This window comes from Pelophylax lessonae (assembly GCF_965119305.1).
Source record: "Pelophylax lessonae genome assembly, chromosome: 2".
NCBI lineage: Eukaryota > Metazoa > Chordata > Amphibia > Anura > Ranidae > Pelophylax > Pelophylax lessonae.
Genome location: NC_138769.1, coordinates 128,859,218 through 128,884,181, shown reverse-complemented (window position 1 = coordinate 128,884,181; position 24,964 = coordinate 128,859,218). Strand labels below are relative to the sequence as shown.

The window sequence follows — 24,964 nt, the reverse complement described above, 5'->3', positions numbered from 1 at the left end:
TTTAAAAGGTGAAATTCAAGCAAATATAGCAAAGAGATAAACAGTGTAAGTCCCTGAATTTTACTTGGTATCAGCGTCCTAAATTCCCCTGTACAGCAGAGACAAGGAGAGGGAGAAGCAGCTCATGTACTAACAAGGGACATACTGATAGGAGAGCAGAGTGACAGAGAAGAGCTCATCAATCTGCTGCTTCTACTTCACTGTCCAATCACAGGCTGGGGACAAGGATAAGACCCAGTTTAATGACTTAACAACAGTATAGAAAAGTCAGGCCTCCTGCCCTGCCAGGCAGTGCTGTGTAATGGGTTCATGTAAACAGGGCCGGCGCAACCACCAGGCGGACCAAGCGGCCGCTTGGGGCGGGCAGGTCCGCAGCTGGGGATGGGGCGGAAAAATTAAACTTTTTTTTTTTTTTTTTTTAAATACTTTATTATGCTTTATTATTATATTAGTTGCCGCCGCCCGCCCGCCGGCGCCAGGTGTCCCGCTCCGGTGCAGTGGCGGATCCAGGGGGGGGGCATCGGCGGACTCCTCAGATCCCCCTGTCCGGTGCACACAGAGCTTCATTGCTGTTCTCCAGCAGTCAGTCAGGCTCCTATGCCGTCTGCCCAGCTCACACTGAAATTCACAGTGTGCTGAGGGTGCGAGTGTCGGCTCCTCTGAGTGGAGTCAAGTCTCACACAGGCGGCTGATAAGAGGCTGCTGGTTGGCTGGAGCTGCTATCAATCATCACTGCTGCACTCCCAGAAATGTCCTCCGAGTCCTGTCCTCCTATCACTGTACGTTTTTCCTCTGGTGCCGCCTTCACTAAATGCTGAGCTCCCCGCCCCCTGCAATGTGCTTCTGCTTCCAGTGCTCAAGCTACAGTGACAGGTACACTGACTGGTATACTGATCTATGGGGGGGCTATACTGATCTATGGGGGGCTATACTGATCTATGGGGGGGGGGCTATACTGATCTATGGGGGGCTATACTGATCTATGGGAGGGCTATACTGATCTATGGGGGGGCTATACTGATCTATGGGGGGGGGGCTATACTGATCTATGGGGGGCTATACTGATCTATGGGAGGGCTATACTGATCTATGGGGGGGCTATACTGATCTATGGGGGGGCTATACTGATCTATGGGGGGGCTATACTGATCTATGGGGGGGGGGCTATACTGATCTATGGGGGGCTATACTGATCTATGGGGGGGGCTATACTGATCTATGGGGGGCTATACTGATCTATGGGGGGGGCTATACTGATCTATGGGGGGGCTATACTGATCTATGGGGGGCTATACTGATCTATGGGGGGGCTATACTGATCTATGGGGGGCTATGCTGATCTATGCGGGACTATGCTGATCTGTGAGGGGCTATACTGATCTATGGGGGACTATGCTGATCTGTGAGGGGCTATACTGATCTATGGGGGGCTATACTGATCTATGGGGGGGCTATACTGATCTATGGGGGGGCTATACTGATCTATGGGGGGGCTATACTGATCTATGGGGGGGGCTATACTGATCTATGGGGGGGGGGCTATACTGATCTATGGGGGGGCTATACTGATCTATGGGGGGCTATACTGATCTATGGGGGACTATGCTGATCTGTGAGGGGCTATACTGATCTATGGGGGGCTATACTGATCTATGGGGGGGCTATACTGATCTATGGGGGGGGCTATACTGATCTATGGGGGGGCTATACTGATCTATGGGGGGGGCTATACTGATCTATGGGGGGGGGGGGCTATACTGATCTATGGGGGGGCTATACTGATCTATGGGGGGCTATACTGATCTATGGGGGGGCTATACTGATCTATGGGGGGCTATACTGATCTATGGGGGGGGCTATACTGATCTATGGGGGGGGCTATACTGATCTATGGGGGGCTATACTGATCTATGGGGGGGCTATACTGATCTATGGGGGGCTATACTGATCTATGGGGGCTATACTGATCTATGGGAGGGCTATACTGATCTATGAGGAGCTATACTGATCTATGGGGGGGGCTATACTGATCTATGGGGGGCTATACTGATCTATGGGGGGGGGCTATACTGATCTATGGGGGGGCTATACTGATCTATGGGGGGCTATACTGATCTATGGGGGGGCTATACTGATCTATGGGGGGCTATACTGATCTATGGGGGCTATACTGATCTATGGGAGGGCTATACTGATCTATGAGGAGCTATACTGATCTATGGGGGGGGGCTATACTGATCTATGGGAGGGCTATACTGATCTGTGAGGGGCTATACTGATCTATGGGGGGCTATACTGATCTATGGGGGGCTATACTGATCTATGGGGGGGCTATACTGATCTGTGAGGGGCTATACTGATCTGTGAGGGGCTATACTGATCTATGGGGGCTATACTGATCTATAGGGGGCTATACTGATCTATGGGGAGCTATACTGATCTATGGGGGGGCTATACTGATCTATGGGGGGCTATGCTGATCTATGGGGGGCTATACTGATCTATGGGGGGCTATACTGATCTATGGGGGGCTATACTGATCTATGGGGGCTATACTGATCTATGGGGGGCTATACTGATCTATGGGGGGGCTATACTGATCTATGGGGGGCTATGCTGATCTATGGGGGGCTATACTGATCTATGGGGGCTATACTGATCTATGGGGTGCTATTCTGATCTATGAGGGGCTATACTGATCTATGGGGGGCTATACTGATCTATGAGGGGCTATACTGATCTATGAGGGGGGGGGGCTATACTGATCTCAGACTACAATATCCAGCATGTCTATGGAGGAGGAGCTCTTCCTCCCCCCTTTCTCTTCTCTCCTCCCTCCCTTCCCATCCATTATCCCCCTCTGCCCCCCCTCTCTCTGTCCTCTCTCTCCCCCATCTCTGTCCTCTCTCTCCCCCCCATCTCTGTCCTCTCTCCCCCCCCCCCCATCCCTGTCCTCTCTCTCTCTGTATTCTACCCCCCCCCCCAGTCTTCTCTCTCTCTCTCTCTCTCTGTCTCTGTCTCTCTGTCTCTGTCTCTCTGTGTCTGTCTCTCTGTCTGTCTCTCTGTCTGTCTCTCTCTTCCCTCCGTCATCCCTCCCTCCCTCTGCATTGAAAGGAGGCACGCTGGTCTCTCTGCATTGAAGGGGGCACACTCTACCTTGATTACTGAAGGCCCCTTTCACACTTTTGTGACCTCAAAGTCACAAAATTTTTAACAGCGTTTTTTTTGCCGCAAAGCAATGCCTATTACATTTTTCTGTTTGCCCCCTCCAAAAGGGGGCATTTGGGGTGGATGGAGCTGGGGTGGGCATATGGGGTGGATGGAGCTGGGGTGGGCATTTGGAGGTTGGATGGGTGTTTGGGATAGATAGTGCTAGGGTGGGCATTTGGGGTGGATGGAGCTGCTGGGGGCATTTGGGGTGTATGGAGCTGGGTGGGCATTTGGGGTGTATAGAGCTGGGGGGGGGGGGGGTGGTGGATGGTGCAGAGTCCGACCCTTGCATTCTGTACATTACACACTCCTGTCCCCTGCACTCTGTACATTACACACTCCTGTCCCCTGCACTCTGTACATTACACTCTCCTGTCTCCTGCACTCTGTACATTACACTCTCCTGTCCCCTGCACTCTGTACATTACACTCTCCTGTCCCCTGCACTCTGTACATTACACACTCCTGTCTCCTGCACTCTGTACATTACACACTCCTGTCCCCTGCACTCTGTACATTACACACTCCTGTCCCCTGCACTCTGTACATTACACACTCCTGTCCCCTGCACTCTGTACATTACACTCTCCTGTCTCCTGCATTCTGTACATTACACTCTCCTGTCTCCTGCACTCTGTACATTACACACTCCTGTCCCCTGCACTCTGTACATTACACTCTCCTGTCCCCTGCACTCTGTACATTACACTCTCCTGTCCCCTGCACTCTGTACATTACACTCTCCTGTCTCCTGCATTCTGTACATTACATACTCCTGTCTCCTGCGCTCTGTACATTACACTCTCCTGTCTCCTGCATTCTGTACATTACATACTCCTGTCTCCTGCATTCTGTACATTACACTCTCCTGTCTCCTGCATTCTGTACATTACATACTCCTGTCTCCTGCATTCTGTACATTACACTCTCCTGTCTCCTGCATTCTGTACATTACACACTCCTGTCTCCTGCATTCTGTACATTACATACTCCTGTCTCCTGCACTCTGTACATTACACACTCCTGTCTCCTGCATTCTGTACATTACACACTCCTGTCTCCTGCATTCTGTACATTACATACTCCTGTCTCCTGCACTCTGTACATTACACTCTCCTGTCTCCTGCATTCTGTACATTACACTCTCCTGTCTCCTGCATTCTGTACATTACACTCTCTTGCACTATATACACAATAATGTACATTATATACTTCTCACCAAAGTCTTCATTGTCTCAACAGTTGCTGGTTGCTATGCAGTCTCTGACTATTTTAATGAGCTGAGCAATCAAAGCATATTTTATGAGTACTAGGAAGTCTGGGTTTTGTTTACCCTATCCCTTAAGCCCCCCCCCCCCCCCCCCACTGCTAAGCAATTGGCCACACCCACAATTTGCTTGGTTTTGTTTCTCTTTCAGTGTCCCTCATTGCAAAGTTCAAAAGTTGGGAGGTATGGGCATCGGGTCAATTGCCCCCCCCCCCCGAAAAAAATATTACCCATGGCACACTTACTGCAGGAGCAGGCCAGCAGCGCGGTGGAGCTGAAAGCTTCTCTTGTAGTCCCACCGCCGCGCCGCTGGCCTATACAGGGGGGCGCCAAAATGCAGCTTCGCTTGTGTAGGCAGAAATCCCTGCACCGGCCCTGCATGTAAATCTCAGAAATAGACAGACAGAAATACATATTCTTTGACAGGTAAAATAGCGCCCTGATTCAAAAAATCATTTATGTATTCATCTTTTTGCCTGAAGTTCAGCTTTAGGCTTATTGTGGATTAACAATATTCTGTCCAGACCATGCTTTACATAAATGTAACCATTTTCTCTTATAATCCAGTACTAGTCCTCCATTAGTATCGTGCCCTGAAGCAACGTGTGAGCTATCAGCCCTTAGTTACAACCAACTGCTCCAGACTTAGCATCCCCAAACCTTATAACTCCTCTTGTAGCTAATATGCCCACTCCTAAAAACTCTGATCTATGTACTCTTCCATGCACCTAGCATCCCCAACTCCCATAACTCCTCTACTTTAGAAAATGAAATGGATGGCCAAATACTCCGCTGGAACATAGTAGCTTTACACATACAAGCGCACAGCACGTGGAGCAGGATAGGAGGAATGTTAACGCATTAATCCTATCTGTATCCTCTATGCACTGCATGCTTTTATGTGTATTCATGATATGGAACAATAAAAGTACTACGTTCCAGCGGATTGTGCAGCCAACCATTTCATTTTCTGCTGTTTTCGGAGGCGAGCCAGACGGGCACCTCAGCAGTGGACGCGGTATGTGGACCTTGAGCGGTGAGCGAAAAGAACCATTAGTTTTTAGCCAGGTGAATTTTGGACAGGATGAATGGAATAGTCTAAGACACAGGTGTCAAACACAAGGCCTGCGGGCCGCATGTGGCCCCCCCCAGACCATTTCATGTGGCCCTTGCACCTCTCCTTGTGTCTGCCCCCACCTCGTCTCTGTAGGTGGCAGCAGAGGACAGAACTCCTTTGCTAGATCCTGCACTCCGCTGTGCGACTGCAGAAAGGCTCGTCTTTGCCCCCCCCCCCCTTCTCAGCAGTCCACAGCTGAGAGGAGGACAGAACTCCTCTTACAGATCCACCACCTTGCCTCTGCCTCCCCTGGTCTCAGTATTCAGCAGACTCTGGAAGCTGACTCCAGACCTCCTCTGGTTCTCCTCCATCCAGACCCTGCACTTCTTCCCAGATCCATTTGCATCTTCTTCCTGGCAGCAGCACAAGATAAGGGGGGTGCATTGTGATATAAGGAAGGGTGGGTGACTCTTAACTTCGGATGGTGGGGGGGCTCTTGACATCTCATGTAAGAGGGCGTTGGGGTGTTCTGGACATCCAATCTTACAGATATAACTGGCCCTTTGAGGGCAACCATAACTCTGATGCGGCCCAAGATGAAATTGGAGTTTGACACCTCTGATCTAAGAGATGAAATACTTCCAAGTGTCCCAGCATGTCTGGAGGAATATCTACACCTACTGGAAAGCACAGGAATAAGAACTTTATCAGCAGTGAGGACAGGTAAATATATTAATTATATTGATGTCACTTTGCTGAGCAAAACTACCATGGGTAATGTACAAACCTGCACCTTTCAGAAGGAGTATGCTGCTGGTAACTTTCTCCTGTTGGCTACAAGCTGTCATCTCACGCACACGATTGGATCGATTCCATTGGGGGGAGTTTATTAAAGCATGGCGCAACTGCTCCAGTCCAGACAGCCTTAAGAAGGAATGTGATATAATCACTTCCAGACTTAAAGGGATTGTAAAGGCAGAAGGTTTTTTATCTTAATGCATTCTAAGCATTAGGATAAAAAAGCAGCAGCACCCCCCGCCCCCTAATACTTACCTGAGTCCATCTCTATCCAGCAATGTTGCAGGAGTGTATCAGCTGCTTGGGACTTCCCTCCTGATTGGCTGAAACAGCAGCACGGCACGATTGGCTCCCACTGCTGTCAATCAAAGTCAGTCAGCCAATCAGGAGAGAGAGGAGGTGGGGCTGGGTCACAGCTCCGTGTCTAAATGGACACAGGGAGCTGTGACTCGGCTTGGGTGCCCCCTTAGCAAGCTGCTTGCTGTGGGGGCACTCAAAAGGAGAGAGAGAGACAAGGAGAGCCGAAGAGGGATCTGAAAAGAGGAGGATTCTGGCTTCTCTGTACAAAACCAACTGTACAGAGCAGGTAAGTATAACATATTTGTTATTTAAAAAAAAAAACAAAAAAAAAAAAACGAGACTTTACAATCACTTTAAGGAGAGAGGGTACCAGGACTGGCATATTAACAGAGGCATTGCTATAGCCTCTAGAAGGAACAGACATACACTTCTTAATAAAACTACAGCTAATAAACATCGATATAGAACTAATAGCAATAACCCAGTCGTTCCTAAAGGAATTTAATCAGATAAAGGGAATTGGATCTAAATATTTACCTGTCCTCACTGCTGATAAAGCAATTATTTTTTGTGCTTTCCAATGGGTGCAGATATTCTCCCAGACATGCTGGGACACTTGGAAGTATTTTATCTCTTAGTCTATTCCATTCAAACTGTCCAAAATACACCTGGCTAAAAACGAATGGTTCTTTTCGCTGTGGTTTAAAGACATGACGCTATTGCGACAAACATGGTGGCAATAATAAGACTGTTGTTACTCACTCTACAGACAAGGAGTTTAATATCTGTGGTTTTATCAACTGCAGCACAAAATATGTGCCCTACAGTATGGGGGCTGCACATCTAGAGCCCTTCGGGTTAGAAAAAGTGAACACTATAATGGTGCTTTGTATTCTATCTATAAGAATCTGTCCAATGTATCAAAACATTTCAAATATGTGCATGCAGGGAATATGGACTGTTGTCTTTAAAGGTCTTTTAAGAGTTAATAAACTTCCCCGGGAGGGCATTTCACAACATAGGCTTCTTCTTGAGAGCGAGATCTGGTGGATTTTCTCTCTGAACGCTAGGATTCCTGCTGGCATGAACTCCAAGTGTGATTTTCATTGATTTTTGAAATAGTCTTCTAATAGGATACTGCCAGTTCTGTATTTTAAGAATTTACTATATGGAATGTATGCTCAAATAAAAGATTTTATATATATGCATTTTTTTGCAGGTGACGTTCCATATTTTGACACCTCCTTCCCCCCAGAATGTGTCACACCTGTTTATTGTGAATATAACCCAGTGCTGCCTTTTTCTGTCTGCTTTTGAGAGTTGATCTCATCTAATGGATTCATGGTTTTATTTTTTCCACCCTCATAGGAGGTGCGCAGTGTCTATATATGTTTTGTTTTCCACATGTCAAATGTTTGTGCTGAAACGTGTAAGCTGTTTTTTTAATGTAATTTACATGTAGCAATAAAGACCTTATGTTTGGATTCTGGAGTTGCTTGGTTCATTTCTCTTGGATATTTATTATAATGGATGGAAAAATTTTGAGTATGGGCATCCAGTAGGGTTGCCACCTCATCCCTTTAAACGCAAACACATATAAAATGACACAGGTTCAGAATTTAATGCAGATAAGGCACCAAGTGAGTTTAATTACCACCTTATCAGCCACTGAACCTGTGTAATTAATATTTGTTCGGTTTTAAAGGGCTAAGATGGCAACCCTGGCACCCAGCGAAAGACTCCACTCCCGATTTACTCAGAGTCTCTCTTGCTGAGTTTGTCCGTTTTTCATCCATCCATTGACGGATGAAAAACGGACATCAATGTATCTCTATGTAAAAACTGATGACAACGGATGATCATCAGTTAACATCTGTTTTCATCCGCTTCCGTCAATGTCCATTTTTTTCCCTATTTTTCATCCGTCAAAAAAACGGATCGGACGAAAAACAGATGACAGCGGATGAAAAACGGATGACAACGGATGACGACGGATGACAACTGATGAAAAACGGATGAAAAACGGATAACAACTGATGAAAAACGGATGACAACTGATGAAAAACGGATGAAAAACGGATAACAACTGACGAAAAACGGATGACAACTGATGAAAAACGGATGAAAAACGGATGACAAATGGATGGAAAACTGATACATTTTGATGAAATTGGCCTTAGGCCCCTTTCGCACATACGGTCCGTTCAGTTCTTCAGTTCAGTCACGTCAAAATGTATCAGTTTTCCATCCGTTTGTCATCCATTTTTCATCCGTTTTTCATCAGTTGTCATCCGTTTTTCGTCAGTTGTTATCCGTTTTTCGTCAGTTGTTATCCGTTTTTCATCCGTCGTCATCCGTTGTCATCCGTTTTTCGTCCGATCCGTTTTTTTGACGGATGAAAAATAGGGCATTCATCCGTTCAAAAAAACGGACATTGACGGAAGCGGATGAAAACAGATGTTAACTGATGATCATCCGTTGTCATCAGTTTTCACATAGAGATACATTGATGTCCGTTTTTCATCCGTCAATGGATGGATGAAAAACGGACAAACGGATAGCATGTGTGAGAGGGGCCTAAGTGTTTCTTTGCCTTCCTTGGTTTTCTCCCACACTCCAAAGACAAGCTGTTGGACAGTGTAATTTACCCCTGTCTAAATTGGCCCTTTTATGTGTATGTATGCATGCTAGGTAGGGACCCTAGACTGTAAATTTCTTGAGGGCAGGGACTGAATGTAGGATCAATTTCAGATACACTACTTATTCTTTTTGTAGTCAGCAATTTATGTAACAAACTATGTAGGTAAGATTGGGGGCTCTGTACATAAAGAAGAAAGTGCATGTCTCTCTCAGTTTAATAATTAAAGGGTAAATGGCACAATCAAGTTGTGACAAAATGCAACCACAGCTGATGTAATGCATAGAGCAATTTGGCTTTGTGACGTACCTGTTAACGAGGACATAGACCAATATTCTGCATTCATCTCTTTGGCCACTTTTATTGCATCCCGTTCCATGAGAGTATACTGAGCGGGTGACTGCACAGAAAACACAACAGGAAGTGTTATTTACAGATTCTACATTAAATAGACCAAATATAGGAAAGACCCAATATTTTATTTCCATAGGACTAGGACTTTTTCTTCTTTTATGTATTATTTTTAATAAAACAGACACAATAGTAAAAAACAAAACATACAAATTACATAAACAAGAAGTGTTCTAACCAATGCATTTCATTACTAAGGCAGGCCATACACGGTGCAAATTTATTTCCTGCAACCTGTGCTTGCTCGATTCTCCCTTAAACACAGTTGAGTGTTGACAGGGGAATTCCTCCCGCCGAGCCATTGTATTCTCCTGGTGGGGGGAAGCTGTGATTATTGCTAGCAGCTATACCAGTCGCTAGCGATAATCGCCGGTAGGCTGGTTGTATCCAAGTTGATTGATCAATCAACTTGGTACATTCAGCCTGCCCATAAATGGTTAGAATATTGGCCAATGCAGTAGGAACTTTCGGCTTAAGGTGACTTTTGGTGGAGCGCTGCTTGTTTTTATCCCTCGTATAAATGTATTCTGTGCTCAATAAACAGCTTGTTTGTGATATTCTCTTCCTACTGTCGCCCAGTGGGGGCCATCCTTTTCTCTTGCACAGCCTGCAGACTATACAGGTATATTAAATGAGTGTAGAAGAGTTGATTGTATTGGAAAGACTAGTGGGACCAAGTCAATGGAAGTACCATGAGACTGCATCATATTGGTGACAACAGATCAGAAAAGTTCTGGGGCACGAGCTGTCAATTATTTCTGCACATGGATAGAAGCTATCAGACCACCCCTGAGGATCTATTAGTGCTATTTTCTTTTAACTTACAGTGGATTCACACTATTGGCAGTGAACATGCTACGTAAAGCAGAAGGACAACTTCTGTTCCTATTCATTTCCCATTCACAACACCTGTACTAAGTCCTGATGGAAACATTTCTATTAATGGGGCTTTGTGAACTAATTGTGTACTTTTCATAAAGACTGCAGACAAAGTTTAATTTAGGTGGCTTTTTTGTACAGAACTCTATACTCTTTGTTGTATTTATTATCTAAATCTGATCTGAAAAATAATACACAAACATATATAATACTAAAGCTCATTGTACACGTTACAATCTGACTCTTACAATCTTTGTTCAATCAACTTTAGATTTACCAAAACTATGAAGATTGTATGATCAAATTGTAACCAGTGAGGTGAGCAAAGTCTTTAGCAAAGACTCAATAGTAAATATATTATCTGGTACATAAGCTCATCCAAGGTTTTCTCATTGCTTTACACAAAATGTTATTTTCATGGATTGAAATTTGCAGATATCTTGCTTCTTTTCGTATGCTGCGTGTTATAATTTAATTGTACAAACTATTCAATCACCTATAGATTTAACAAAAACTGTTCCAAATATGAGAGTCTACCTAAGCACTCCATTTAATCTGCATCTTATCTTGTAGACCCTTCTACTAAATACTTGTCGGTAGATATAAAGGAGATTGAACAATCAGATTGTAATGTGTGTGTGGCCAGCTTTATGGGCCATACACACTATAAGATTTTCTTAAGACTTTTTCCTTTAGACTTACCAAAACCATATAATATGAGGTCAAACCTAAACACTTTCAATTTGTATGCAATCTGGCAGGCCCTTGCACTACATAGAAAAGGTAAATCTGAAGGAAATCTAACCAAAAAAGTTGGATAGTGTGTATCCAGCTTTATTCCTTAATCAATCACGGTTTATTTAAGGAACATCACTATACTTACAGTGAGATCTTTCTTTGATCCAACCAGGAAAAGCAGAGCAGAGGACGGATCGTTTTCTTTCAATGCATCCTGCAGCCATTGCCTATTAAATAATTTAATACCTTAAATTACTCACTATTTTATAATAGAAACCATTGTACTATACTATACATGTCATGCAAAATGGACTTACTTTGTGTGTTCTAGAGATGAAATATCTGACAGATCAAAGGCTATGATAATTGCTGAAAGATGATAAAAGATTAAAATTCAGTGTTTTAATTCACAAAGAACTCCCTCTCCTCATCTCTATTACAAGGGGCATTGCTTTGTAGTCCACAAGAAATAGCTGGGAAGGCTGATAACATTGTCTGGTATTTCAGTTCAGTGCACATGAAGTTACAAGGACAAGCTCAGAAACAGGTATTTTTCAGTACTTGCAGAAAATGTACTTAAAGTGATTTTAAAGTCTTGTTTTTGTTTGTTTATAAATAGCAAACATGTTTTACTTACCCGCTCTGTGCAGTGGTTTTTCCACAGAGCAGCCCAGATCCTCCCCTTTTCAGGTCCCTCTTCGGTGTTCCTGGCCCCTCCCTCCTTCCAAGTGCACCCACAGCATACCTAAACCGAGCTGCTGCTCTGTGTGTCCAATTAGACACAGAGCCGCAACTCAGTCCAACCCCCTCTCTCCTCATTGACTCATTGACTTTGAGAGCAGCAGGAGCCAATTAGAGGAAAAGTCCCGGATGGCTGAGGCACTCGTGCCCATTGCTGGATCGAGACGTAGCTCAGGTAACTATTAGGGGGGTTGAGGGGGGATGCTGCACACTAAAGGTTTTTTAACTTAAAAAGTCCACGGGTCCGGAAACCAGCAAAGACGTCCCCCCACCCCGATACGGGTGAGGGCGCACCTTCATGCTGAAAATGCCTTGTCTACGGGTCTGGATAAGCCCGTTCTTGACTTGCCAGATCAGGCCCTGAACGGTTTTGATTCCTTGTCAGTCGCCCCTGAGGGTCAAAAAAACTTTTGAAGAAGGATGGCCTACGTCTACAACGAGGGTCCTCGCCCTTAGTAGCCTGCGGAAGAAAAGTACTCTTTCCCCCCTGTGAGACCCTTAATGATGTCATCCAGGGTAGCTCCAAACAGGCGATCTTCTTAAAAAAGGAAGATCAGTCAAGGCCTTCTTAAAAAGTCTGGTCCGCCACCGAATGATCACTGCTAAAACAGAGAGCCTAGCGACTAGGGAAGCCGCATCCAAAGAGGCATCACAGATAAACTGCAGACCCTGGACCAACTGGTCCACCAGCTCAGCAAAGTCAGGGGGGAGCTGCTCCCCCTCCAGGTAATGGTGCAAAAACGTAGCCCACTCAGTCAGAGTTTGCAAAACCAGTGCAATGGTAAATACCAGACTAGGGGGTACATATTCCTCCATCTCCACCTTCCTGTCAGCAAGGTCCTTAAAGGCCGGGGACTCTTCAACCAGAATCATGGTTGCTTTGATCAATCTGGAGACTGGAGGGTCCAACACCGGTGGAAAAGTCCACTTTTTAAGAAGGGACTCCTCATAGGGGTACAGCATAGAAAAATCGCTTAGGGACCATAAGGGCCGTTTTGGCCGTTCCCACTTTTTAGTGACAAATCTGTCAAAATAGGCGGGGAAAGGAAACACATTTGCCGCTCTGGATGGCTTGTGGGTGCCAAAGGGAACCGACGCCTTAGTTGCAGCTTCAGCTGCGTCCTCCATTTTTAAGGTCTCACAAACAGATACAATCAGTGCATTCACCAGCACCTTTTCGTGCGCAGTTGCAGAAGTGGAGGAATGATCCTCACTATCTGAGAACTCAGATGCGTGGTTGCAGACCCAACAGAGTGTCCTACGTCCGTGGTGGCCAAAACAGATTCCAGATCTGAGGAGACAGATGAGGTAGGGGAAGGCAGGGGGCGCTTTTTGCTAGACCATCGCCCAAAAATCACCTCCACCCGGTACACAAAGGACTCCAGGACCGCCGTCAGTGCATCGATAGATGGTTGGGGCCCGGCAGCTTCTGAGAGGGGATCAGGTGGGGAAATGTGCTCCAAAGACTCCAGTCAATAGGGGGACCCCACAAGAAAAGGTGTAAAAACAATGCTAAGGGAGTGGGACACCCCCACTGCTCCGGCAGCACCACTCTGCCGCCAGTAACAGAGCACCTACTCGAACCTCAGCAGGGAGGGAGAGGACCTCACCAGACTAACCACCCAGTAGAAACAGGTACCTGCAGCCACCAGGATAATCTGCACTCCACGTGCGGCGATCAGAAAGTGAAAAGATCCAGGAGTCAGCTCCAGGTGATGAGGAGGGGCTTCCACTGCCAAAATCACCGCCCACTGGGCTCCACTGTCATGGCTGCCACTTTATTCAATGGCAAACCACTGCAAAATGGCCACTGGACTACACAAACATGGCTGCCGTGCATTGAGCACACTGGCTACAGCAAAATGGCAGGCCCGCGCGGCACCAAGAGGCTCCCAGGGACCCCTAGGCCTCAGAAAACGGGACAGGCAGAAAGGGGGGCCCCTGGCAGAAGCCCCCATCAGGTACAGCCTCTCCCACAGCCAATCGCCCGGTCGCCGGCGGCGCACCCCCACACCCTCATTGCCAGCACAGCACCCTGCCCCCAGGAGGTAGACGAGGACACCCCATAGCCCCAGCGTCCGTAAAGGAGGGGGGAGTGGGGGACAGATGGGGGGCGAAATGGTCTACAGGGACCACCAGACCAATGAGGGGGGTGCCTAACGGGAAGGAGGGGAACCCAGAGGTCCAATCGTCCCATGGAGGGGCCAATGTCCACCCCAAAAACTCTCCAGGGGGAGAGGGGGGACAGTCACTTACCATACCAGGAACCAGGCGGGCACCGCTCCAGACAGAACCTCCTCTCCTTTGAAATGGAGGGGTCTGTCGGCCAGGAGGAACGCTGCGACTCGGGCTGAGATCATATGCAACCTCGCAATGCTTTTAACTCGCAGGCCAGCCCCCGTCTGGTGGGGCCTTGTCGCGGCCGACCTAGTGTGGAGCTGAGGTCTGCGCGTGCTCGCTGGCCAGACTGGGGTGACCACTGGATCTAGAGTATCCAGCCCGTCGCCCAGTACGGCAGTTGATTGTGGATTTCACAGGAAAAAAAAACAGGAGAAAAAATTCTATCTAAAAAGAAATCATTGCCAGGACCAGAGATCCAAGCAAGGAACTAGGTCCTTACTCGTGACTAGGCAGAAAAAAAGGACCTATTAGCAGAGAGAAGGAGTATAATCCCTGGGACTGCCCATAGGCATAGCCAGACTTTTTTCTTCCTAGTGTCCTACTCCTGTAGGGGGCAGTATAACCCAATGGTTAAGAAGATCAGTGTGTGTCCGTCAATGAACGAAAAAGAAAGTATTCTGTATGTATTGCTTCCTTCGTGTGAAATCCCTGGTGTTCCTGCCAATCCCTTTGCTTTTCTATTAAAAAACGACTACACTACGCATGAGAGCCCAGCGTGGTCAGTTCTCTAGCTATGCTGGGAATTTCGTGTGATAAGGCTTCTGCTGATCCCCCCCCCCCCCCCTGTACGACCATTCCCTGGGAAGTTCAGCGTACTGTTGTTTCTCCTCCACCAGCTGTTATGCAGCTGAGAACAGAGAGCATGTGATCACTTTTTTAAAAAAGGGAAAAAAGGGTATATAGTTTTGTCACCTGACCACATGGTAGAGGAGTGAAGTGGATCCTCGCAGTGCAACAATTTTAAATGCACAGTGACCTCTGGGGATGCAATTGCATCATTGAAAGTTCCTCTTAGATTTCAAATGTTTGCTGCTTTTAAATAATTTCATAGTTGACATATTAAAAACATTTTTGTTAGGAGATTTTCATAGATGATGCAACTAAAACAAACAGCAAAGTAAAACCTTAAAGGCTCCGTTCACATCTAGGCGTTTTTGGGCAATTTTCTGCTCTAAGCCTCAGCTCTAAAAACACCCAACAAGACAAATCTTATTCAGTTTAATTATTGATTGACCGATATTTTTTTTTTATTGCCGATACCGATATTTTGGTCTTCGGATATCGGTATCGGCCGATATTTGCCAATATTTTCGGACATTTAAAATTTTTTTTTTTTTTTCCACAGGTATTCTTGTGGAGGGATCTGGGGGTTTAAAAGACCCGAAACCTCTCCTCTGCACTTAAAAGCATTCAAAATGCCAAGGTTGGCTGTTTTGAATGCGGTCATCTTTTTGAATTTACCGCCAAGTACCCGGAAGTGATGTCATGACATCACTTCGAGTTTTTTACATGGAGACCCGATCAGAGCTGAATGTGGCTTTGATCGGGTCTTCTCTTCAGTGGCCATGCAGGTAGGATGCCCAGGTCTTCCGGTGGGACGGGAGACCTGGGCGAGCCGCGGAGGGCGGCCGGAGGGGGGGCGTCCCCTCCCACTCCTTGTAATGACAGCCGAGCGGCGTCTCAGCCGCATCGGTTGTCATTTCAAGACAGCTGACCGTCGGCTATGGACACCGTTACCAGGGTGATGCCTCTAGCTGCAGGCATCACTCCGGTACAAGCAATTTCCCAAAATATTGGCAATATCGGTACCCTCCGGGGCCGATTCCGATGTATTGGGGAAAGTGCATATCGGCCCCCGATATATCGGCATTGCTGATAATCGGTCGATCCCTGATTTTAATGGCCCCTGTCTACAGTGGACAGTGTTCTGTCACCTTAGGCCAAACGCCTGTCGCTCAAAAAAGTACATAAGCTTCTTTATTGGCAGATTACAGGTGTTTTACTGCTTTTCATTGGACACTTGTCAACTCAAAACGCCTGCACAAAAACGCTGCAAAAACACTTGTAAAAATAGCAACACCTAGATGTGAACTAAAGGCTCTTTCACACAGGTGGCAGGAGGAGGGTAAAAACAGATGGCTGAGCCGCATTTTATCAGCCCCCAGCTGCCGACCCAAATTCTATTTTTACAGCCTGACAGAGCTGTGCCCATGCTGTGGCCATAGCATTTTTAATTCAGGCTGCAGAGCTACACAGAAGGCACAGCCTGTCAAACTCGCCCATCATCAAAATGCCTGTCAAACTCACAGTTGCGGCATGGTCCCATAATACAGCATTAGAAAAAAGGAATAAATCAAAAACAATAAAACAGGCATCAGGAGGCGGCCTCCTGAGTGCCTATCAACAGCTGCTATACCGCCCCCTGCAAAGTGATCTACCACAGATTGCTTTTTTAGAAGGTGGTAAGCACTGCCGCCTGTCTGAAAGAGAACTAAGTTAAATCTTTTTATATTCACATAAACTACAAACAAAAAACACACCAACGCACAGTTGGGAATACTAACAAACAACATTCCCAATAAACAGGTCTCTAATGCATACCTTGAGCACCTCTGTAGTATGTGGAGGCAATGCACTTAAACCTCTCTTGCCCTGCTGTGTCCCATCTAGTAGGAAAAAAAATATTAAAAAATTACACAGCACCATGAAAATAAAGGGACTCCCATATGTGTCCTTTTCCATTCAATACAGCTTACTGCCATTAATTATGACAACTACAGTACAATATGGACAGGTCTCCCCCTTCTTTCCAACCACTCATTTTTATTGCTTCAGGTAAAAGCTGAACTTTTCAAAAATGAAATCACCCTGTGAGCATTATAATGTCTAAATAATTGGACACTCAGTGACTCACACAAAGGCCTAATCTGCCAATAGTCACTCTGTGTAAAGTGCAGGGTAAGTAAAGCAATTTCTAAATGGGAGCTAAATGTAAGTGATAAAAATGTGGTAAAATAACTTCAAATATCAGGGCATGTGGTCATTTTATGGCAGTAAGTATTATCTACTATCTGACAGGATCCTACTTTGTGTGACCAGTTTTACAGATGTGACTATGCATGCCTATAGCCAAATCAGTCCAAAAATGTGGGTGTATAATAAGTGAATAATTAAAACCCCCAAAAATGAGCAAAATAACACTATATATATATATATATATATATATATATACACACACACACATACACTGTATATATATATATATATATATATATATATATATATACATACACTGTATATGCTGTTAGGATCTGGCTGGCAGAATTGTGAGCAGTATGTAAGTTACATACACATAGTAAAGGGCCCAGAATATTAAAGTGTTACTAAACCCACAACAGTAAAATTAGTCTGTATATGCATTAAAGCATGCTTGTTATACTCAATGTGGGACCTAAGGGGTTAATCCTCTGCATTGTGTAAAAAGGCTGTTTGATCCTGTCTTCACTTATCCTACCCTTCTTCCACAGTCCCCATTCCTTCTCCTGATAGAACAGAGCCTTGTGGTCTCTCTGCACATGCTCAGTTTGGTGTGTATTGCTAGATAGATTTTTTTTCTTAGCAATCAGCACTGCCCAGACAGAGAGGTCAGGGGTCCTGCAGCCTCATAGGACAGCCAGAGGAGAATGAAAACTCTTTCTTCAAGATTTAACCAGACACTGGTAAAAGTCATAAGACTGCTACATACTGCTGCTGTGAAAAGGTATTTAGCAGTTTAGATTTACTAAAATAATTGCATTTCTATGTTCTGTGTACTGTGGGAGACCAGATATAGTGAATGCAGGGTCCTGGGTTTAGCAACTGTCCTGAGTCCTGGGACTTTGTGGAGCTTTGTGTGGGAATAAGCCTCCAAGCCTAGGTCCACAATATAACTTTTACCAATCTAAATTGTCCACAGACCACTTTATGCGAGCTGACTGATGCCCGGGTTCTCTCTCTTGCTTTCCTAGCTGTGGGAGTCTGTTGCTGAGTGAAAAGTCTGACTGCTGACAGAACACTAAAAAAGGCAGAAGAGATGGCTGTTTGTTGAACCCATAATGATCACTCTGTTAGTCAGGACCTGACCTGAGTAGTTAGTGATTCAGACAAGCAGATGTTTTGTTTCTTTTATGCTATGGATTTGTTGCACAAAGCCCCTAAGCACCGACACTGTGTTTACTGCATTACTAAATAAAAGTGTAGGACAACCTGCTTAGACTGTTCCTGGGTGTTCCTTTCTCATGCATGGTTTACTATACCATGCATGAAAACGGAAAATTTATATCAAATACTTACCGTAATTTTCCTTTCCTGATGGACTCCATGGCAGCATACGTATCGGGTTTGGCCCCGCCTCCAAACCTACCCATAGGACCTCACTCCCATAAATCTTTGCTCCTGTTCAGCACACGTGTTCTGTAACTATCCTCCACAGAAATCCGGGAGGGAACTCCTGCTGCCATGGAGTCCATCAGGAAAGGAAAATTACGGTAAGTATTTGATATAAATTTTCCGTTTTCCTGACAGACTCCATGGCAGCATACGTATCGGGAAATAACTCGCCGTACACACAGGGTGGGCAGGTGCTGAACAGAAAAGTTTAATGCATTTTGTCAAACAGACAGGACTTGCAAACCGAAATTCACAGAAGAAAGAGCCGCTGGCTCAACACAGTAATGGGATAAGAAAGTGTTAATAGAGGACCACGACGCTGCTCTGCAAATGACTTCAGGAGCCACATGTCTGGATACTGCCCAGGAGGTAGAGATGCTCCGCGTCGAATGAGCTGTAACTACTGCTGGAGGGGTCAAGCCCTTAGCCCTATAAGCCCACTGGATGGTCTGGATGATCCAAGAGGAAATGGATCTCGTCGAGGCTCTTGAACCTTTGTTTTTTCCATAGAAGGTAACAAAAAGATGTTCTGATTTTCTGAAAGAGGAAGTGGCATCTAAATATTTCTTAATACACTCTCCAACATCCAGCGGATGAACCGAAGATTCTTCCTCTTCCTGTCTAAAGGTTGGTAATACTGTTTCTATGTTTTCATGGAAGACAGAGGTCCTTTTTGGTCTCGCATCCAGCATGGGGATGAGCACCACTCTGTCAGGAAAAAAGGTTAAGAAAGGCTCTTGTGTCCCAAAGGACCCAATTTCCGACACTCTTTTTGCTGAGGTTATAGCTACCAGAAACACTGTTATCAGTGAAAGCTCTCTTATGGTCAAAGAATCAGACATGTCTTGAATCTGACTCGCCAGGAAATCCAGAACTAGTGGCAGATCCCACTTGGGAAACCTGGGTTTTCTCTGAGGTCTGATTCTCACTGCCCCTTGGAAGAACTGACGAATTAGGGCATGAGTGGCCCAGGAGATCCCTGTAAAAGCGGAAATAGCCGAGACCTGGACTCTGAGCGAACTCACTGATAGAGGCAAATCCAGTCCTGATTGGAGAAAGCTCAATACATCCTGGATCTTAATTGAAGATTGAGGATCAGGCCTTGTATTCAGTTGTGCAGAAAATTTTTCCCAGATTCTCTGATACACCCTGTTCGTTGAGCTTCTTCTAGCACTAAGTAATGTCGAGATTGCCGTTTCTGGACAGCCTAAAGCCTGTAACCTCCTCCTCTCAACATCCAGACCCTGAGATGTAAACGGTCTGGGCACGGATGGAGTACAGACCCCTGGGACAACAGATCCGGTCTGAAGGGTAGCGGGATTGGGTCTCGGACACTGAGTAGCGTCAGAAGGGGAAACCATGGCCTGTTCGGCCAGAAGGGAATCACCGCCACTACCTCCACTGGCTCCGACCTGAGTCTCCGAAGGAACTGCAACACAATCGGAATTGGTGGGAAGGCGTATGCCCTGTGGAATCTCCACTGATCCGAGAGTGCATCTATCCCTGATGCTTGTGGATCTCTGAATCTTGAGTAGTACTTCGGCAGTTTGTGATTGCAGGGGGAGGCGAAGAGGTCTACCTCTGGAGAAAGCCCCAATGTTAGGATCCAGTTGAACGTTTCCTTGTGAAGGGACCACTCGTTGTTGTCCAGATCCACTCTGGACAAGAAGTCTGCTTTGACATTCTGGACTCCTGGAACATAAACCGCTGAAAGATTCGAGAGATTTTTCTGTGCCCAGGACATAATCGGCTCCACTTCCCTCAATAGGGACCAGCTGCGTGTTCCCCCTTGTTTCCTGATGTATGCCACTGCTGAGGTGTTGTCCAGGCGCAGCATGACAGGTTGGTCTTTTGTCAGGTGAGCAAATGCTCGAAGAGCTTGGAATGCTGCTCGGAGTTCTAGTATGTTGGATACTATTCCTCGAGTGGAAAACTCCCACCTGCCCTGTGCCACCTCTGACAGACAGTGGGCACCCCAGCCTATGTTGCTGGCGTCCGAGGTAACCACTACCCACGGAGCTGGCCTCAGAGAGTGGCAGTTCAGCAGGTGGTCTCTGCATAACCACCAGGGGAGACTCGCTCTCATTGAAGGGGTTAAGAAGATGCGTTGATCCAGATGCCACGTATCCCATTGCTGAAGGAATCCCTTCTGAAAGGGTCTCATCCTCCACAGGGCCCACTTCACCATGGGGACTACTGCGACCATAGTCCCGATCACCTTCAGGCATTGACGTGCCTGAAGATGAGAGGATGAGAGGGCAAAGCGAATCCTGTCTCGAAGAGTCCCTATCTTTTCCTCTGGAAGAGAGATAGTCGCCTTCTCTGTGTCGAACAGAGCGCCCAAGTAGATCAGGGACTGAGTTGGAATCAGGTGACTCTTCTCCTTGTTGAGTAACCAACCAAACTTCTGGAGAGTGGACACGACCTGCTCCAGATGAACTAATAGTTGGCCTCTGTCTTGGGACAACAGGAGTAGATCGTCCAAATAGTGGTGAAGACGGATACCTTTCAATCTCAGTAGGGCTACCACGGCCAATAAGATTTTTGAAAAGGTCCGTGGAGATGTTGAGAGCCCGAATGGGAGACAGATAAACTGAAGATGTAATCCTCCCACTTCGAACCGGAGAAACCTTTGAAAATCTTCGTCCACAGGGACATGAAAGTAGGCGTCTTTCAAGTCGATGGACACCATCCAATCTGCCGGCTGGACTGACTGCTGTATGGACAACAGGGTCTCCATTTTGAACCTTTCTTTTTTTATGAATTTGTTCAAGAAGGTCAAATCTATTACTGGTCTCCATGATCCGTTCTTCTTTTGGACCAGAAAGAGCGGAGAATATATTCCTTGGCCTCGCTCGGACTCTGGAACGGAGATGACAGCCCCTTGAGCAATGAGAGCTTCGACGTAAGAAAACAAAATCTGACGCCTTTCTTCTAGGCATGGTATGGCAGTAGGCAGGAACCTTGAGCCTGGCCTCTCCTTGAAGACCCACTTGTGGCCTGAAGACACCGTCCTGACGGCCCAGGGGTCCTGAATCGAAGCCGCCCAGACATGTCGGAAGGAGCGTAGACGCGCACCCACCCGACATGTCTGAGCGGGCCCACCTTCAAAAGGACTTAGTGGGCTCACGGTCCCCCGAGGAGACGTTCTTTGTCGTCTTCCTGGAAGACTGTCTGGATCTCCAGTTCCGGTTGAACTCCCGACCAGGTCTATAAGAACGAGCTTCCCTGGCCCGGTCAGGCACAAATTTTCTGGTAGGCTGTCCTTTCTTGACGTTGAACTGGCGCCGATCCTGGGGAAGAAACCCAGACTTACCGCCTGTAGCCCGGGTTATGGCCTCGTCAAGTTTATTCCCGAAAAGGGAGGACCCCTCAAAGGGAATACGGCACCAAACTTGCTTTGATGCCGGATCCGCAACCCAAGGGCGGAGCCAAAGAGCTCTCTTAGCTGTGACCGAGGACAGCATAACTCTTGCCAATAGACGGATCAAGTCTATGGAAGCCTCCCCAAGGAACGACGCACCCAGCCTAAGCTCCTGGATTGGAGCGCTTCTGGCCACCTCCTCCGAAACCGATCTGACCGATTCGTCTACCACATCAGCCCAAGACTCCATGGCTTTGGATAGAGCAGCCAAAGCCAGGACTGGTTTACAGGCCATACCTGCTGTAAGGTAGATTCTCTTCAAATCAGAGTCCATCCTTCGGTCCAACGGGTCTTTAAATGAGACCGTATCCTCTAAGGGAAGGGTCACGTGCTTGACCAGTCTCATGACTGCTGCGTCAACTAGGGGAGGAGACTCAAGATGTTTCACATCATCCTCTTTGAAGGGGTAAAGTTTAGCCATCTTGGATACTAAGGAATTCTTTCGTTCCACCTTTTTCCACTCCTCCAAGATGATTTCACCCAACTCTCCCAGGAAGGGAAAATTAACACGCTCCTTATTGAGCTGTTTAAAGTACTTCTTCTGCTTGGGAGGGGGAACAGCTGACTCTTCCCAATTTAAGGTCTCTCTGACCGCTTTAACCAGGGAAGGCACCAAGGTATATTCAAAACCCAAGCAGGGATCTTCATCTTCAGAGTCGCTACCCGACAAGAGCACCGACTGATGGCTTGTGTGGGCCGACTCGAAATCTTCCTGTACCTGTAGTGCTACAGGGGAAGGGCTTGGGGAAGCCGTTGCAGTGTCTTGAGAACGACTGACACCCAACTCTGCCAAAGAGTCCTTTACCACTCTCTTGACCAAAGCCTCAATGCGTTGATCGGAAGTATCCCTTTCTCCCGCAGCCTGGGAGAAACATCTGTCACAGAAAAGCTTCCTCTCCGGGACACTAGCGCCACAGCCCCTGCAACCTGCTTTGTCAGGTCTCTGTGCGTGGCTGGCTGAAGTGGACGCTTTACGATGATGTGAGCCCGAACGGGACTTTCCAGTAGAGTGCCGGTGGCGAGAGCTTGAGCGCCTTTCACTTCTTTGAGAAGAGTGCCTAGTCTCTGAACGAGGAGGGCTGTGAACAAGAGAAAAAACAGAAAACACAGACAGGAAGCTAGGAACACTTGAGTTCCTACCCCCACCCCCTATAACCCACAACCCCACCAAGAAGCCCCAAATACCTGTTAGGGGCGGGCTGACCACCGGAGGGCAAAGTAGCTTCCATTCTGATGCTGACCTACAAGAATGAGCCGGACAGCATGTCAGAAAAACCAGCAAAGCGGGGGGGGGGGGGGGGGTTGCTCCCAAACTGGGGCCAGTACTCACCAGGAACCAAGGTTAGCAGGCAGAGCGGCAGCGCACAGCAAAATGACCACAAAAACGATGTGTAACACCCAGTATCAGCAGTGTGTACAAACACAACACTGCTGACAGCTCTGGGGTTTAAATATGGCGCCTGGTGACGTCATCAGCGATCGCCACCGACGCCAGCTTACTGCGCATGCGCCGTGCTTACACTGCGCATGCGCGAGAACCAAGCCTCGTTCCCGAGGCGCCGCACATGCGCAGTAGCGCGCACCGGAGGCCGGTCAGGAAGTGAATCGCTGACCGGCCCCGGACCACTAGCCACCAGGGAAGGCAGGAGAAAAACCAGGTAAGACATAAAGGCACGAGCAAGCAATAATATAAACAAAATAGCTGCCATGGAGGACTTTGTACTCACGGACCGCAGATCACCAGGGATGGATGCACACACCGGACTTATCTCATTCTTAGGGTACCGGCCACCCGCAGCAGCTGGGCTTTTTGGCCAAGGCTGCATACATCTTCGCCCCTACTCCATACCCCGCAGCAGCTGGGGCTTATTGGAGAGCTCCATACCCGACTGGTAGAGCCATCCATCACCCGGAATCCATCTTCAGGTAGGATATCAGGTAATCCTTTGGAGGACAAAAAAAGAACACGTGTGCTGAACAGGAGCAAAGATTTATGGGAGTGAGGTCCTATGGGTAGGTTTGGAGGCGGGGCCAAACCCGATACGTATGCTGCCATGGAGTCTGTCAGGAAAAATGGTTTCATACCATACATGCAGGAAAACTGATGGGAAAACCGTGCAGATTTCACTTGCAGAAACAAGTTTACATCAGGGTCATGCGCCTTTTTTTTTATGCATGATGACGTCAGTCTTCATGCGTATCAGTTATGTACCCAGTTCACACCATAGTGTTGATGTCACGACAGTTTTTTTTCCACATAGAAAACTCCATACACGCTACAGATTTCTGCACAGAAAAAAATCTGCACCTGATACCAGTGTTCTGGTGTGAACAGGGCACAATTGTTTTTTCGTGTCCTTGCAGAACGCGTACAGAAAAACTGACGTCTCTGCACCATGGTGTGAATAAGGCCTTAAGTATAAGCTTACCTTTTGTAACATGTTACATTTTACACCTGTATTAAGGGTGTAACATGTTACTGTGCAGCAGCTGACCTTTACCCCCGACCTCTAACCAATGACAGCAGGTGTGGGTTTCTCACCATGCACTCCTGTCTCATTTTGAAAACAGCATGGCTGTGCAGGGCTCTGCCCACACAGCTGCCTAATTCATTCACAGCAATCTGTGAATGAATGAAATACAAGTCTGCCACCACAGCAGGCGGCTTGTAATTTTCAATGAACTAGAAGGGTTTTGATGAGCACCCTCTTAGTTCATTGACTCTTCCTGCACTTCAGTATCTGTCTGACCGTACGGCAGATGTCTGCTGGAGCCTAACATTACACCAATGATCCACTGATCGCAGGTGCAATGCTTTGCAGGCTGCAGTGTAAAAAAATAATAAATGCACATTTTTCTACCTGCAAAATCATGTGCATTCATTATTTTTTT

The 24,964-nt window shown here is 46.8% G+C and overlaps 1 protein-coding gene across 3 annotated transcripts in view; it reads right to left on the bottom strand.

The window, feature by feature from the left end:
- Positions 1-24,964, bottom strand: part of RAB34 (RAB34, member RAS oncogene family) — a 72,873-nt gene that overhangs the window by 10,004 nt on the left and 37,905 nt on the right. For all 3 annotated transcript variants that reach the window (XM_082247076.1, XM_082247078.1, XM_082247077.1), the window contains exons 6-9: positions 16,822-16,886; positions 11,616-11,667; positions 11,444-11,525; positions 9,580-9,670 (exon numbers count right to left, since the gene is read on the bottom strand). In XM_082247076.1, coding sequence (XP_082103202.1) covers positions 9,580-9,670; positions 11,444-11,525; positions 11,616-11,667; positions 16,822-16,886 — 290 coding nt within the window. The remainder of the gene's footprint in view (positions 1-9,579; positions 9,671-11,443; positions 11,526-11,615; positions 11,668-16,821; positions 16,887-24,964) is intronic.